The sequence below is a fragment of the Cavia porcellus genome, unplaced genomic scaffold, assembly GCF_034190915.1.
Source record: "Cavia porcellus strain 051 isolate PalLab524CR breed Dunkin Hartley unplaced genomic scaffold, mCavPor4.1 scaffold_33, whole genome shotgun sequence".
In the NCBI taxonomy this organism is placed as follows: domain Eukaryota; kingdom Metazoa; phylum Chordata; class Mammalia; order Rodentia; family Caviidae; genus Cavia; species Cavia porcellus.
Window position 1 is genome coordinate 18,730,065 of NW_026947516.1, and position 15,526 is coordinate 18,745,590.

Consider the following 15,526-nt stretch of genomic DNA (forward strand, 5'->3'; position numbering starts at 1 on the left):
TTCAAGTCCAGCCTACACGATTTAGTGATTTTTTTTTGGTACCAGGGATTAAACTCATGACCTCATGCTTAACCAGGCAAGCACTTGAGGCACTGAGCTAAATTCCTGGCCCCGCAATTTAGAGATTTAGTGAGACTTTGTCTCAAAAAATCAAAGGGCTAGAGATGTAGCTCAGTACAAAGACTCTGGGTTCAATTTTCAGTAGCCCTTACCCCCCTATACAAAACAAAACAAAAAAGAAAAATGTGCTTTGTCTCTCCCAGAGATATTAAAACAGTTAAATGAATACTATTCTAGACCATTTCTTGATATCTTTATGCATCAGTTCATTTTCAAAAAGAATTGGCAAAGCCACATATACTACTTTAATAATATTCTGCCTTACTTAAGAGGGAATGTAGTTGACAGCTTTTCACCTCAATAAATGAAGTAGATCTCTTATTGGAGCATTGTTTCTTTGGGTGACTTGGTGATTGTTGCTACAACACAGCAGTTGCTTTGATGGTTGAAAGGTGCATCATTGAACTTGGATTTATCATAGGCATTGGCAGATCTTATTTCATTGTAAATGGTCATTAATCCTTATTGTAGTATATTCCAACATTATCTTCTGGGAAAGTTTGAGCTGCTTTATTGAATACAAGAATAAACTTCTGATGCTTTTGTTTCATATTGGATTTAAGCCTTTTACCTGATTTGTGCCCAGATCTACAGTTTAGTTTCCTAGAGGCTGGGAGAAGGATTGTCAAAGTAATCACTAATGTAAAGGATGAATGCCTTCTCACAAATTATAAGGCATTCTTGTTTGTAGTTTATAAACACTCATGTTGTCTTTTACCTGTGGGGGTTTAAGTGTACCCAGAGTTAATTCTGAATTACCTTCCTTCATTTAAAGATTAAATAAAAGTTATTTGTAGAATATGGACATGTACACCCAGCATTTGGGAGGCTGAGACAGAAGGATCACTACCAGCCTGGGCTACATAGTGAGTTCAAGGCCAACCTGAACTACACAGAGAGACCCTGTTTCAGAAAAACAAAACAGCTTATTTTCAGTCAGTGTATTTTGAGTAAGAAGGAGGGCAAGATTGGGCCAAAATTTGAGCTGCCACTTATTATTTTCCAGTTTACTGCTTGCAGTCCATTAGCCTAATGTTTGATGACATAAACCTTGAAGGCCAAAAATTTCTTTGTAAGAACTTAATCCAAAAAGTTATAGAAGCCTCATCACCCCCAGGGAGTCACAGTCAGGGAGTCGTGGATGGACATCCTTACCTATGCGGATATGTATGCCAACCAGTGTCCCTTAGTAGTTTCCATTTTAGTTAACACCACCACTGTCTCCAAATGTTCGTGCTGCAAACCTAGGAGTCATCCTGGACCTTTCCTTCTCCCGCATTCCCCAGGCCAGTGCACCAACAATTCTGTTATCAGGTAGCTTGCTTCTAAAAAGTGGCTCAGCAACTAAGTGTTACCGATTTTAGGGTTTCTCGCCTCTCCTGAAGTTAGATTCCAGGTTCTTCGTGTCTTGAACAAAACATTGACCATAGTGAGCAAAAAGTAGTGGCAAAGTTTAAGAGTAGGAGAGAAACTGGCTCTGCAGAGTGAGTTTGAACTGGTTAAATAGAAGAAGAGAGGAAGAGAGCAAAGAGGAAAAAGGGCACACTGTACCTGGGAGACACAGCGAGGGCTATTGTGGAAAGCTACCATGGCAAAGTCTTCATGCATCTGTGTCCTATTATGCTATCTAAATCTTGAGAAAACCCACAAGAACTTCTACATGGGGGTCCTGAGATGTGGTGGTTGGATCCCATGGCTCGGGCTGAGGCCAGGTCTACACCACCCTATTGGAAACCTGTTCCAGTTCTTATGAGAAGTCCATGTACAGGACTTTGGAAATGGTTCTGTGCATGTGTCAGGGATCTTGAAGTTAACAGGTCATGCCAACTTCTCTGGCCAGCTTTTGCCACACCCTAATCTCCTATCTCAGTCCGGGCAGTGTGACTCTACTTTTATTATCTGTTGCCTCCACCTCTTTGTCCCTGCTCCACTAGTTTATCTTCCACCGTACATACCTGGGTAGCATGATAGCTTTGCCTCCTTTCTCTATTCACTCTTTCCACTTTGGAAATTATATATATATATATATATATATATATATATATATATATATATATATTGGTTGTGACAAGATCTCACTATGTGGCTCAGGATGTCCTTGAACTCACTATGTAGTCCAGGCTGGCCTTGACTTTGAGATGATCCTTCTGCCTCACTCTCCTATGTGCTGGGATGCTACAACACCTGGCAAGGAAGACCAGTGTTTTAAAATAGGTGTCATATCATTTCATCCTTCCTCTTAAAATCCTCCACTACTTTACTTGTTGTACATAGTAAAAAAATTCAAAATCCCTGCAGTGATCTGTAAGGTCTTGCATAATCTAGTCTTTGTCATTGGGCATGGTGGCATATACTTGTAATCCTAGCACTTGGGAGGCTGAGGCAGGAGGATTGTTGAGAGTTCAAGGTCAGCCTAAACTACAGAGCAAGACCCTGTCTCAACAAAACAAAACAAAAATCTAGTTTCTGTCAATGCTCGATTTTCATCTGAGACTTCACTCCCTTGTTTGCAGTTTGTCGCTTAGTCTGTGGTCATTTAGACATTTCTGAGCAATCTCTTTTCTGATCCAGGATGTATACTCATGTCATTTTGTGGTCTTACTTTCCAAGGGTTATCCTTCCTTTCTGCTTCATTAGGCTGTCAAATCATTCTTCTTAATTCAGAGACTGCCTTAAGTACTTTCTTGTTACTGGACAAAGTACCTGACCCCCAAAGTAAAAGGAAGAAAGACTTATTATAGCTCACAGTTTGTAGTAGTTTCAGAGTAGTCCTCTGGCTACAAGGCAGGATGGCACAGCAGAGGAGAAAGCGCTTATGGCAGGGCAGAGAGGGGTCAAGGGAGTAGGAAGGATGTATTTATAAGTCTGTATCTATATGTCTCCCCCCTTCCAGGCCACGCCCACAGTGACCCTCCTCTTCCCAGCAGGCTTTACCTTCCAACATCACACCCAGTTACAAACCCATCAGTGGACTAATCCAGGATCACACACACATAGTTCAGCCTCCTCCCAAAAGCCCCTCTTATGAGCACATGTTTTTGGGGGGTGCATTTTAGATACAAACCATAAAAGGGACTGTCCCCATCATCCAACCTAAAGTAGATCCTGTCAAATGAATTTATCAGTGATACAACCAGCATATGCTAAGCTGGTTCTAGAAAGTATAGATCCAGAAGTTTTTAAGGTCATGGAAAGAAAAGATGTGGAACTGAGTAACTGTCACAGCAAATTGAAACTTTGAAAGTTAGATTTTTTTCTTTTAGAGACTAGTGGCTTCTCTAAATTTCTTCAAGCCTAGGGCATACAAGGCTACTGCCATCTCTCCTCAGCCAGATGAATAGACAGGGTGTGCAGACACTGGCACCAGGAGGTCAAACCCAATGCTATTCCCTTACACATGAGAGGGAGAGCTCTGGGTCCAGGAAGGAATGGTACAAGCCTGGACCTGTCTACTGTCCCACTGGATTTCCTCTCAATACTGTGCCTTGAAATAAAAGACCCCAGTAACCTGTACACAGTGAGGTGGTGATTCGAGGAAAATGGGCCCTTCCATCTCCTCAGAGATAGCTTTGAATAAATCTTTTGTCCTTTTTACCAAAATGCGTCCTTTGTTTTTTAATAGTACACAACTGTACAAAAATATTTATGCACATACATCCAATTGGAGAACCTAATACAGTAGGACAGAGAGATAACTTCCAAATCATGTTAAAATGCTGAAATCTTCTATATGTCTTGATTTACCTTAGTGGACATCCATGCCATCAGTCAGATATAAAAATTTGGTTAATTTCCTTATACAGTTCCTCTGAAGACAAAGTTAAAGTTCAGGTTATGAATTATGTATTTCCCTTATAATAAGAATTGATCAGGTATACCATATAACAAGTATCAGTGTTGACATAATTGCTTTAACTACAATTATATTTTGCATAGAGCTGCTTAATGTCATACATGTTTTCAGACCTAATTCAATTTGAAAATAATCTCTTTAAGATTACTTTGGGGCTGAGGATTTAGCTCAATGGCATAAGTGCCTGCCTGGCAAGTGCTAGGTTGTGAGTTTGACCCCTGATACCCCCCCCACCAAAAAAAGATTACTTTGGACTTTGGGGGGGGTAATGGGGATCAAACTCACGACTTTGTACTTTAGATTTTTTTAAAAAGTTTTTAATTTTATTTAAAGAAAGAAAAGAAAATTAAAAATCAACAAAATAGAGAAAAGGTAGAAAAAAATAGAGAGAAAAGGTAGAATAATACAGAATTAAAAAATAACATCATGAAATCACTAGTTGATACATTACATATTGTCATCTTAAAAATAGTTGTTAAAGTTACAAAATCAGAGCATAAAAAATGTCTAGACACTCAGATATTGACAGTGCAAACCCTTTTGTTCAATGATCTAACAGAAATTTAGTAATATGATCATTTATATTACACACTATACATACTTTTATATCCTTTAGAAAGATTTCCTTCCCTTTCACTTTTGCAATATTATTATACTTTTTGGATCCCATTACTCTGTCAGTTTTTATTATTTTTTACACTAGAGAGACAATGTGATATTTACTGTGAGTCATGTTTATTTCACTAATGAGGATATTCTCAAGTTGCCTTCATTTACCTATAAAGGCCTCAAGATCATTCTTTTTTATAGCTGAGTAGTATTTCATTGTATAAAAATACCACATTTTTTCATCCACTCTGCGATTGATGGGCATTTTGGTTGTTTCCAAGATTTAGCTATCACAGATTGCTGCTATGAACATCGGTATGCATATATCACTGTGGCATGACCTTTTCATTTTTTCTGGGAAGATACTCAGGAGGGGAATAGCTAGATTGAATGGAACTTCCAATCCTAGTTTTTTGAGGAATCTCCATACTTATTTCCACGGGTTGCACCAGTCTGCACTCCCACCAGCAGTGGAGCAGTGTTCCTTTTTCCCTGTAGCCTCGCCAACATTTGTTATCAGTTGATTTCTTGATGGCAGCCATTCTTTCTGGGGTGAGATGAAATCTCAGTGATGTTTTAATTTGCACAAAATGCTTCCTTTGATTTGGTCAGCAGTGAGCAGATAAACCAGAACATGGGAACCTAAGAGGCCAGTAACAATGGGATTACTAAATTACATATAACTGATTAATGCCTTGCAGGGCAATAATAATGCAACCTGGCCATTTTACTGTTTTCTAAGATACCATTCATCTGTATTGCTATCAGCAAGAGTTACTGTTTGCCAGCAGTTTTCTTTTTTTCTGGTACTGGGGATCAGACTCATAACCTTGTATTTGCCAAGCAGGCGCTTAAACCACTGAGCTAACTCTCCAGCCCTGCCAGCAATTTTCTACAAGTTAGTATCTAGCCTTTTAGAGATATAAAATGACTAGTCCAGAGTAAATAGTCACAACAGAAATACATATTCTTAGGGAGCTAAGTCACACGTGGGTGGGCCTGTTGGATGATTCTCCTGCAGGATAGTGCTTTCTTAGCATCTATTTCCTTATAGACTTCATAACTATTCTACTGCAGGTTTTACTAATATTGTGTCGCTCTTCCTCACTAAACTTGCCTAAGGGGAAGGAAAGAGGATTTAACAGCTCTTACCTTGTAAGGTGTTGTAGGTGTTCAGTTCATATTTGTTGGATAAATGAGTCAAGAGCTGAATGTTGATGCATAGTGAGGATATTTCAATCACCCATCACTAGTTAGGCTACAAGCGTTGGCATTCAGAGTGCCTGAACTCCCCGAGGGCCTTTTGCCCATGCCTAAGTACTTCTGCTCTGCCTGCCATCTTCCTTAGGCCCTGGTTCCCAACCTTGTCTGTCCTTGAAAATGACGTGGGGAGCTTTAAATACAAAATAAAAATACAAGTGCCTAGGCCCACCTCCAGAAGTTCTCATTTAATTACGATTTTTAAGAGATCTTTAGCTGATTCTTTAATGGAGCTGAGATTAAGACTTCTCGTGAAAGCCATGTCATACATTTTCAACAATTTTGCTTAAACTAAAAGTATGTATTTGGTTACACTGGCACCCAGGGTGTATTAGTTATGGAGATACTTACTCTCAAGGTTGTGCAAGTGTCAACTGTGCACTAACATAGCTCTGAGAGTGAATGCTTCCTTAAATGTTGGCAATTAGCAACTTTGTAGCCTTACTGTAGTTGGTTAAACAAATGGGTAAAATAGCTTACTTGGAGAGTAGAAGGAAATGGGGTGAAATTTGAGGACCAAACAGAATTCCTGATGAGGGAAGCATTTGAGAAATACTTGCCCTGGGAACTGCTGCTGCCTTTCTTTCTGGGGACTGGACTGAAGTATATGTGAGGACTTAGGATAGGTAGGATATAGAGTATACTTCCTAACATTCTGTGTGCTATGAATCCTTTTGATGAAGACTATGGGTACCTTCTCTGAATATTTTTTTTCTTTTGGGGAGGGTGTTCTAAGGATCAAATTCAGGGCCTTGGACATGCTTAGCATACACTGTACCGCTGAGGTACACCCCAGCCCAGAATAATGTTTCAAATGCATACAAAGCCACATGATTATAAAGGAAGCCAGTTATCTTAAAATAACCACCAAGATAGTCAAAAGAAATTACACTATAGCAACATACATGCTTCTTTATTAATACATTAAATAAAAGACCTAACAGTGATTGAAACTACCATACTTTCAGAGTAGTAATGAATGAACATAAACAGCACATCAAGATATCTACAGCTGCAGTGTGATGTGAAAATACCTGATTAGTTGAGTTATAATGTTACAGATAACTGCTGATGAGTGGGAGTGAACCTATGGCACGTGTGCCACAGTGGGCAGTTTATTGTCATTGGAAGCTCTAAAAGGTTCACCATCACTGCCATAAGTGGTTTGTTATTTGTAATCATAACTGAAAGGAATGTTTAATTTCAATTAGGGTAGAAAACAAATGTGATTTTTTACTCTTATCCAAGGTGAAAGATCCCTTGTTTTCTTTTCAGTAATCCCTTTGGGCGGCCATGAGCCCTACTAGGGCAATGGTGTGGTTCAGGTAGTCTCTAGGGCTGTATTCCCAAAACGGTTTGGTGGCAGTCTGGCACAATCTGCAATGGAAGTATACAAAATTAGTACAAAAGAATGAGTTATTTATAAAACTCATGTATGAAATTTAAAAAACTGATTTTTTCTCTTGTTGAGCATCTTTTAATAAAATTGATAATGGAATATAGTTTAGGATAAAACTCTTGGCAAATAAAATGCTGGCAGCTTTATTCTGGTCCTTTTCATTTTTGTGGGTGAGGATTTACTGTTCTGTGAAACTACACAGAGGATAAACCACCACTGTAGTTATAAGTCTGTCACCAAGGAGATCCTCAGGCAAATCATTTAACTCCCAAAGCTCCTCACTTACCTGTAAAACAACCTTTTTAATCCAAGTGATTTTGTACCTTCAGGAGACAAGTGGTAGTATATGGAGACATTTTTAGTTGTCACAAATGAGGAGAGGGTGTCATAGGCATCCCATGGTTAAAGGCCAGAAATGCTGCCAAATGTCCCTGTATGTGACAGGACATCCTCTTCTAGCAACAACAAATGATCCAGTCTGAAATGTGAATAGTGCTGAAACTGAGAAAGTCTTCTGTAATGTAAGAATCAATACCATTAGGGCTAATTCTGCTGCCTCACTTCCTGAGCTTAGTCTTTTTAGATCCTAAATTCAGGGCCTTGAACACGCTTAGCACACACTGTACCACTGAGCTACACCCCGGGCCAGACTAATGCTTTAAATGCATACAAAGACACATGATTATAAAGGAAGCCGATTATCTTAAAATAACCACCCTGAGAAGAGTTGAAAGAACTTTGCAGCAGTGAATACTGTTTCAGTAGTTTCTATGGCTTTTTGGAGGTCAGCCTAGGTTACTTAATGAGATCCTCTCTCAAAATAAAGCAATAAAGAGTGAAGAATAATAACAATAGCAGCGGCAGCAACACCACCACCACCATGTAACTGAAGAAAGTGTAAGAAAAAGTTCAGCTATAAAAATTTTGCCTTTTGCTGTTGGTGGCCATCTAGGCTAGAATGTTGGTTTCCTAGACAAACATTTCTGAAGAAATGCCAGAGTGAGAGAATGTTTGAAGTGACACTGTCCTAAAGAGTATCCGGGAGTCCTATGTATAGTCCTGATATAACTATTGGTATTTTTCATACTATAGGTGTTAGTTACTTTTCTCTCATTGCTGAGACAAGATACCTGATGCCTAACATTAAAGGAGGAAAGGTTTATTTATCTCACAGTTTGTGGAGGTTTCAGTTTATAATTGGCTGGCTCCAAGGCAGGGTGGCAACATGGCAGAGGGGCAACACTTCATGGCAGTGGAAGATAGCACAAGCAATGAGAGCTTTTTCTTTTCCCCTTTATCCAGACTTCTGGGATTAGCGTGGTACTTATCCAATCAATGGACTGATCCAGCAATCACCCAGTTTTAATTACAGCACCCTTAATCCCAGCATTGTACTGTGCATCAGTCTCACACTCTAGATTCAGCTGCCTCTGAAAATCCCACTCCCCTATGACCACATGAGGCTTTAGGGGAGCATCTAGACACAAACCATAACAACATGTTATGTTCCATTGTTCCCACAAGTGATCTTTTGAATGCCAGAAAAATACTGATCAGGGAATTTATAAATAAATGCTGACTGTCTGTTGATTTTCCCTTCAAGACATACTTGGAAGTAGAGTCATGGACAGACCAGGGTAAAAAGTATTTTATGTGATCTTGTTCCATCTTTTTAGATCTTTTTTGCAGACTGGGCTGAAACAAATACTTTTTTGAGAACAGAAATATAGGATGGGCTTATACTTGATTCAGTAAGACTCTGGAGTTTCTTCTCTCTTGCCTTTTTGCTTTTGAAATCCATTCCTGTTTTGAATGCTGGAGAAGTGCCCAATATTGGGAAAAATTAAAACATTAAAAATGGCAGCCATGCTCTCTTACAGGAGAGTCTTGATTTAATTTTCCAGATAGGTTCCTTTGTTTATGTCTCTTGGGCCCTTGGTTGATTGATCACACAGAGATTTGTCATCTTGCCTGCTTCTTTGAATCAAACATGAACTTAGCAAACTAAAAATAAACACGGTGTGGTTATTAGAGAAGGAGGGGCCTCCTTTACTTGGGGAGCTGGAGTGCTTGCTGTTGCTAAGATGTTTTCTGGCTTTAGCACAACATTGATCATTGAAAGTGCAGCTGTGTTTTGGACTTGAGAGCTGATAGAAGTGCAAAGGCACACTGAAGAGTATTATCTTGAACAATGAGTGCAGATGCAAGTCATTATGTGCAATCCATAATATTATCCCCATTTTCGTGGATCTTCCTGTAGCGCGACTGTGTGTGATGTGCTGTACTGAGAGCTAGAAGTGTGCCAAAGTGTCATTTCCATTTTCAGAAGTTTTTTCAGAAGTTTGAAAGACAAGTAAATATACCAGATTGTTACATTTCAGGTCTTTGTCGCATTGTGAATGGACAATGATTTTGACATTAGAATCTGGCTAACTGTTAGATTGATTGTTCTGACTTGGTATCATTTTCCTAATATGTTATCAAAAGACAACTGGAGATTGAGTGTGAAAATTCCTTGAAAAATTACATTGAGTTGGAAACTGTTCTAACCAGTAAATTTGTACTAAGAATGAGGGATCTTAATGTAGGGTCCAGGTAAGGACCAACTTGCCTGGACTCAAACCATGGTTCACCCACAGATGACCTGTGTGATCTTGGGAATATTATTTAGCTCCTTCATGTCAGTTTCTGCATCTCAAAAGGGAGTTCATGATGATACTTTTATCTTACAGAGTTGTTGTGAGGATTAACTGCATGATTTCTTACTGTTGTTTTGTATAATTAAGCATTCTTTTAAGTGTTACCTGGTAAAGTTGTCATTTATTATTGTAGTTATACAATGTCACATCATTTTTATAAGCACTGTACTGAGGGATGAAGTGGGAGGTCAGTCCCAAACTTGAACTTGTTTTACAATGATTCAGCAGCATTGAGATACATTAAGTCAGAACACGTTGGTTAAACCATATCATTTTTCCATCATGACATTGTTATAGGAGTCCTTAATGTGCCTAAGTCAAAACTGAATTTCTATTTAGTGCTCTGGATTTTTTTCTCAAAAAAGGATTCATCTTTAGCCATTGAGTTCCCCCTTTTTACAGCTTTTAAATAAAGTCTCACTTGAGTTTCTCTGATTCTGTTCCCAAAGAATTGCCTCTGCCTCGCTTTATGATGTCAAAGAATGATAGTGAGGTGAGATTTGGGAATTCAGCTGAACTGCATGGAAGTAAGGTTCCGATTCCATACTTAACCACAGAAAAAAATTCCTTCAAGAGAATGGACGACGAGGAAAAACAGGTAAACAATCCGATTAGACATGTTCATTTGATTCTGACTGTGAAACTTCATGTAACAGGGCCTCTTATCTGTCTTTGAGCTTCCAGCAAATCTCACCATCTGGAACACAATTACAGAGTTGGAAGTGAGCCAGTAAAGTTTCCTTGTAGCAAGAAAAAGAGCTTAATGCTTAGGAATTGCCATGAGCCACTAATGGGCTCTTTAGAGCCTACTTAAGAGAATTGCATCTAAAATAAGACTACTGATTCAATACACGTGTTTTATTTCTCTAGGTTAGTGGTTTTCTAAATAGGTTCTTTGAAGTATAACTCCCAGGAGTTACAAAGGTTTCTCTAGTTAAATATGTGAGGATAATGTAGCTTCATGTCTCATTCTTGGAGGAAAAGACTAAATCTTGGAAAAGACTTAAGTCTTGGAAATTCATTGTGCACAGTGGTACATACAGTACAGGCTCTGAGAAATCTTACAGTAAAGAAACCTGGAGGTAAGGGCTTACTAAACTCATTTCACCAGGTAATCCTTTCTTGGGGACATTTAAAAAGTGCCATCTTGGGAAATGCTGCTTTTACTTATTTAATAGGTTTGGAATCAGAATAAGGTGAATGGGCTTTTAAAATTAGGCCACTAATTGCAGTAGTCAGATGGTGATTGGTAAAGACAAAAGTATGATACCCCCCAAAAAAAGTCTTATCAAGAAAAGCTAAAACAATAGTCTTTGCATTGGTAGACTCTGAGGATATCTGTGTATAGCTCATATTTTGATAATAGAGACTGAGTCATACAGAGAAGTCAAATTATGTTTGACATAGTGTTTTCTATAAAATAAAGGAGTTTGTTATATTTTAGAAAGGTTTGAATCAAAATGTTTTAAAATGCAATGAATATTAATGGATTATATTGGAAAACTAACTTGTATGGCTTATCCTGATGATAGTGAATGTTTGAGATATTGCTGCAAAAGTTTTATAGTTGAAGGGTGTTTAGTATATCTTGTTAAACAATTGCATTTGTTGTACTATTATTAACAGTATTGCAATTGTACGGTTATTTGCTTTATTTGGGCACATTTTAAACTAGTTCTTCAGGAATATATTAAAAGGGTAGGAGATAGTTTGGTATAGTGGGACATGCCTATAATCTCAGCACTGTGAGCAATAGAGATTTAGTAAGATTCTGTCTCAAAGAAACAGAGGTGTGGGATTGTTGAAGTCCCAGTACTGGAAAAATGAAGCAGGGAGTATAGGGATTTCTAGTCAGTATTCTTTGGCATGTTTTTCCATCAGCATTTATGGAGGAATGAAGAGCCACTGCCCCATAGTGTTGGATGCCCTGGAAAAATTTCAAGTTCCAGTTCCCAACTGTGTGACTAAGGATCTATCTTTTTACTCGGAGCTATGTTTTTATTTGGCCTACCCATTTTATGGTGTGGACACACACTTCAAAGCAAATACAATTTCTTTTTCTTGAAGAAGAGTATTTGATCACTGTATTAGGTTGCCTATTTCTCTTCAGACTAAATAAGCCAGTATAGTTTCTGTGTTATAAAAATACTATTTCCTTATTATGTCAGAGTTACCACTATATTGGTAATGTTCAAGAGGGAGGAGGAAACCCAGGAGCAAATCAGGTTGCTTACCTTGCCTGGGGTGCTACTATCAGGTTCATATTTGAGTTGGGAAACAAGTTGGAGCTTGTGAAGACTCCATCTTAGTACTTAGGAACAGACTAGTGGAGTTGTTTACTCATAAGGTATTGATTTGCAGTGTAAAACAAAACAAAACAAAATAAAAAGTGGACATTTTAATTTACCATAGTAAACTCCAGGAGTACTTAGCATTACATATTTAAAATAAAAATTATTACTCTCACATTTTCTGGAAGACTTGATAGTATATATACAGGAAATAGGAGTCTTTATTAATAAATTCAAATTGAATTTATCCCCAACGAATTGGGGATATATTGGGGGTATAAAGGTAATTTTGTGTGATCAGTGTCTTTTACTTTCTGAAGGAAATATTATTGTAATAAGTGAAAGCATTTCAGGCTGGTTTTGATAATTTAGATAACTCAGCATTGGTGAGCCTTTATTCTCTGGGAGACTTTTGAATCCTCAGATGCTGCCTTTTAGCCCTACTGCATTTTTAAGGCAACATTTTTTCCCATTTGTTAAATCACCTGGGTCACCAGTCTTAGAGTTGCATTATGCCTCCTAACTGCAGTTTATAATGCTAGGATTCTCAAGTGGTCACCTCTGAACTCTGCTTTGGTTCTTTGAAGCAGGAAACACAGTCTCCCACGAAGTCACCCCTCGCCTCCCCTCCTTCTTCCCCGCCTCATTACCAGAGGGTGCCCTTGAACCATGGCTACAGCAAACTGCGGAGCGGTACAGAACAGATGCATCCAGGTAAGAGGTGACCTGGGAGCCACCTGTCCCAGATAGTGTCTTAGAGACTCCTTAATCTACCAGGCAGCAACACACCAGCTACTTAATTTCTTGATTAAATTACTTTTGTCTTTGAAAACATGATTGAATTTAATTTTGTATTCTTAAGCAAGGGTTTTTTTAAAAGCATTAAATCTAAGTATAATGTGTTGTCTCCTAGCCTAGAAACTAGATAATCTTTAGACCTGTGAACAACTGTTTAGATGGTTTAATCTTTCATATTTAGATCTCACTAAACAGAGACATAGCATGTTAAAGGTTTGCATTTCTGGGATTGTTATTTCTTTCTGCAAACATATTAAATATGTTTATACAGTAACTGCTTTTATGAAATTCCCTTAAAATGTAAGTATGCAAAAGGAAAAGAGTTGATCCAGCCTTTAAATATTGGCTGTATAAATGAAAATATTGAGCCCTTGTGTTTTGGAGTAAGTATGAAGGAAATGCTAGGGGTTGCATTCTTCTGAGAAGCATGTAGCACATACAGTTGTGGGGTTGCCTGCTTGTTTACATTTATGCTCTAATGGCTGTGTTAGTGGTAAAAAAAATGTTAGCTGGTTCCAAGGATGACTTGCAAAGTTGGCTACCCATACTGCAATGTTTAAAGCTACATAGATTTACTGCAGTATCTTGTCCTTCTGGGATTAGGCTTCCTACTTTAACTAATTTAGGGTAGTCTAAATTGGGTGTGCTATAATCCCCATTTTTATTTTGTGGATTATGGCTGAACATTACCCAGTTTCTGCAGGCTTTTGTTGCATTGAAAAAAGTGGTGACATCTAGAGGGTCACAGAAATAAAAATGTATGCCCAAAAGAACTAGGAAAGACTGTAATCTTGCAGAGAGAAGTGGATGTGGCATGGTAGAAGGGTCCTTGTATTGGAAACAGAAGGTCACAGAAGGCTTCTGTGACTAGATGCATGACTTTAGGCATGTTATTTAACTCTCTGTACCATAGTGTCTTCTCTTGTAGAGTTACAGTGTCCTATAGAGATGTTATGAGGATTCAGTCAGAATGAGTATAAAATCTCTTTGGAAATTGAATCCTGTGCAAATACAAGATAATGTTGTTAATGGATAGCACCAAAAAAATCACACTTGAAACTTCAATATTCTATTAGCATTGGCATTTGGAACAAGGCTGAGAATTCTTCATTTTCCTCTTCTAGTTTCCCTTGCCTGATTTCCTGTTTGATACAAGTGGGTCTTTTTTCAATTTGTATTCTTATTTGGGCTTGTAAATTGATCTTTAATTCATAGGTGAATCTTTTTTTATACTGAGTCTATCACAAAGTTCTATTTGATATTCCTACGAAATACTTGTATTCTTATTTCCTGCCCCATCCCCTCATTCTATCCAAATTGGGCTCCCGTCCTCCCAGTGCCAACTGATTGCCCCCATCTTCCTAGACTGTTAGCAACCTATGCTAAGGCTTTACACAGCTTCACTCCTTTTTATGCTTTTTAAAAGGTGGAGTAAAATTTATGCATGATAAAATGCACATATTTTATATTTTCAATTTTGATTTTAATAAAGGAATATGCTTATGAAACCACCACTGAAATAAAAAATAGAACATTTCTATTATGTCAGAGATGTACCGCTTCACTCACTCCCTAGTCCCAGTGCACTGTTTAGATCATTTTTAGTATTGCTTAGTTTTGGCTCTTCTAGAAGTTCATACAAATAGTAGTTCATACAGAATGACTGTACTTATATGTGTCTACTGTCTTTCCCTCAGTATAATGGTTCAAATTCATCCATATTGTTGTATTGGTAGTTCTTTCTATTTTATTATTCAGGTGAATCTATTGCATGAGTGTACCAGTTTGCTTATTATTCTCTTGATGGATGTTTGTGTTGTTTCCAGTGTTTGGCTATTATGAATAAAGATATTCTGAACCTCTACACATGAGTCTTTTTGTGACATATGCTGTCATTTCCCTGGCATTTAGGAGGAGAATTACTGGGTCTTAGGGTGGGTATATAAGAAACTATCAAAGGGTTCTAACTTGATCCTGAGCTTCAGAGTGATGAGATTTTAAGGAGTTTTAAAAATATTTCTTTCCTTGGAGAAAGATTGTACTTGTAGTTCTTTGTTAAGCTTCCTGTGAGGATAATGAAGAATTATTTGGTTTGCATTGAGTTGCATATTTTTGAGTTTTATTGGGGGAGAAAATAGAGTTGAGGTAATAAGTAATACCTGCTTTTTACCTCCTGAGTTCCCATCCAGGGGAGGAATGAGCCAGAAGTCAGACCAATGATGGCCTGAGTATCAGCTTTGTTGCTCATCCAGCTAACTGAAGCATATGTCTTAAATGTGTAGCTAGATGGACTTCTGATGCTCACCTTTCCAGTCACAGGCAAGTTGGCTGGGCTAGGTTTCCCACACAGAAGAAAATCTGCCTTTTCAAAATGACCTTGCATGTAGCTGAGCTTCATCCAAGACTCACTGATGCAATACATCTGTCTCTCCAAGGGAAGGTCTTCGGAGGTGTATGATTTGAGCTTAAGGCCAGATGGCAGCCTGCTCTACAGTGT

General features: G+C 38.2%; 1 protein-coding gene across 13 annotated transcripts in view; it reads left to right on the top strand.

Moving 5' to 3' along the window:
* Reps2 (RALBP1 associated Eps domain containing 2) overlaps nt 1-15,526 on the top strand; it is a 270,779-nt gene that overhangs the window by 84,079 nt on the left and 171,174 nt on the right. For 9 of the 13 annotated variants that reach the window (XM_063242948.1, XM_063242951.1, XM_063242953.1 and 6 more), the window contains exons 3-4: nt 10,390-10,538; nt 12,819-12,945. In XM_063242948.1, coding sequence (XP_063099018.1) covers nt 10,390-10,538; nt 12,819-12,945 — 276 coding nt within the window. The remainder of the gene's footprint in view (nt 1-10,389; nt 10,539-12,818; nt 12,946-15,526) is intronic. The other 4 variants (XM_063242949.1, XM_063242952.1, XM_063242957.1 and 1 more) reach the window with 1 other exon arrangement.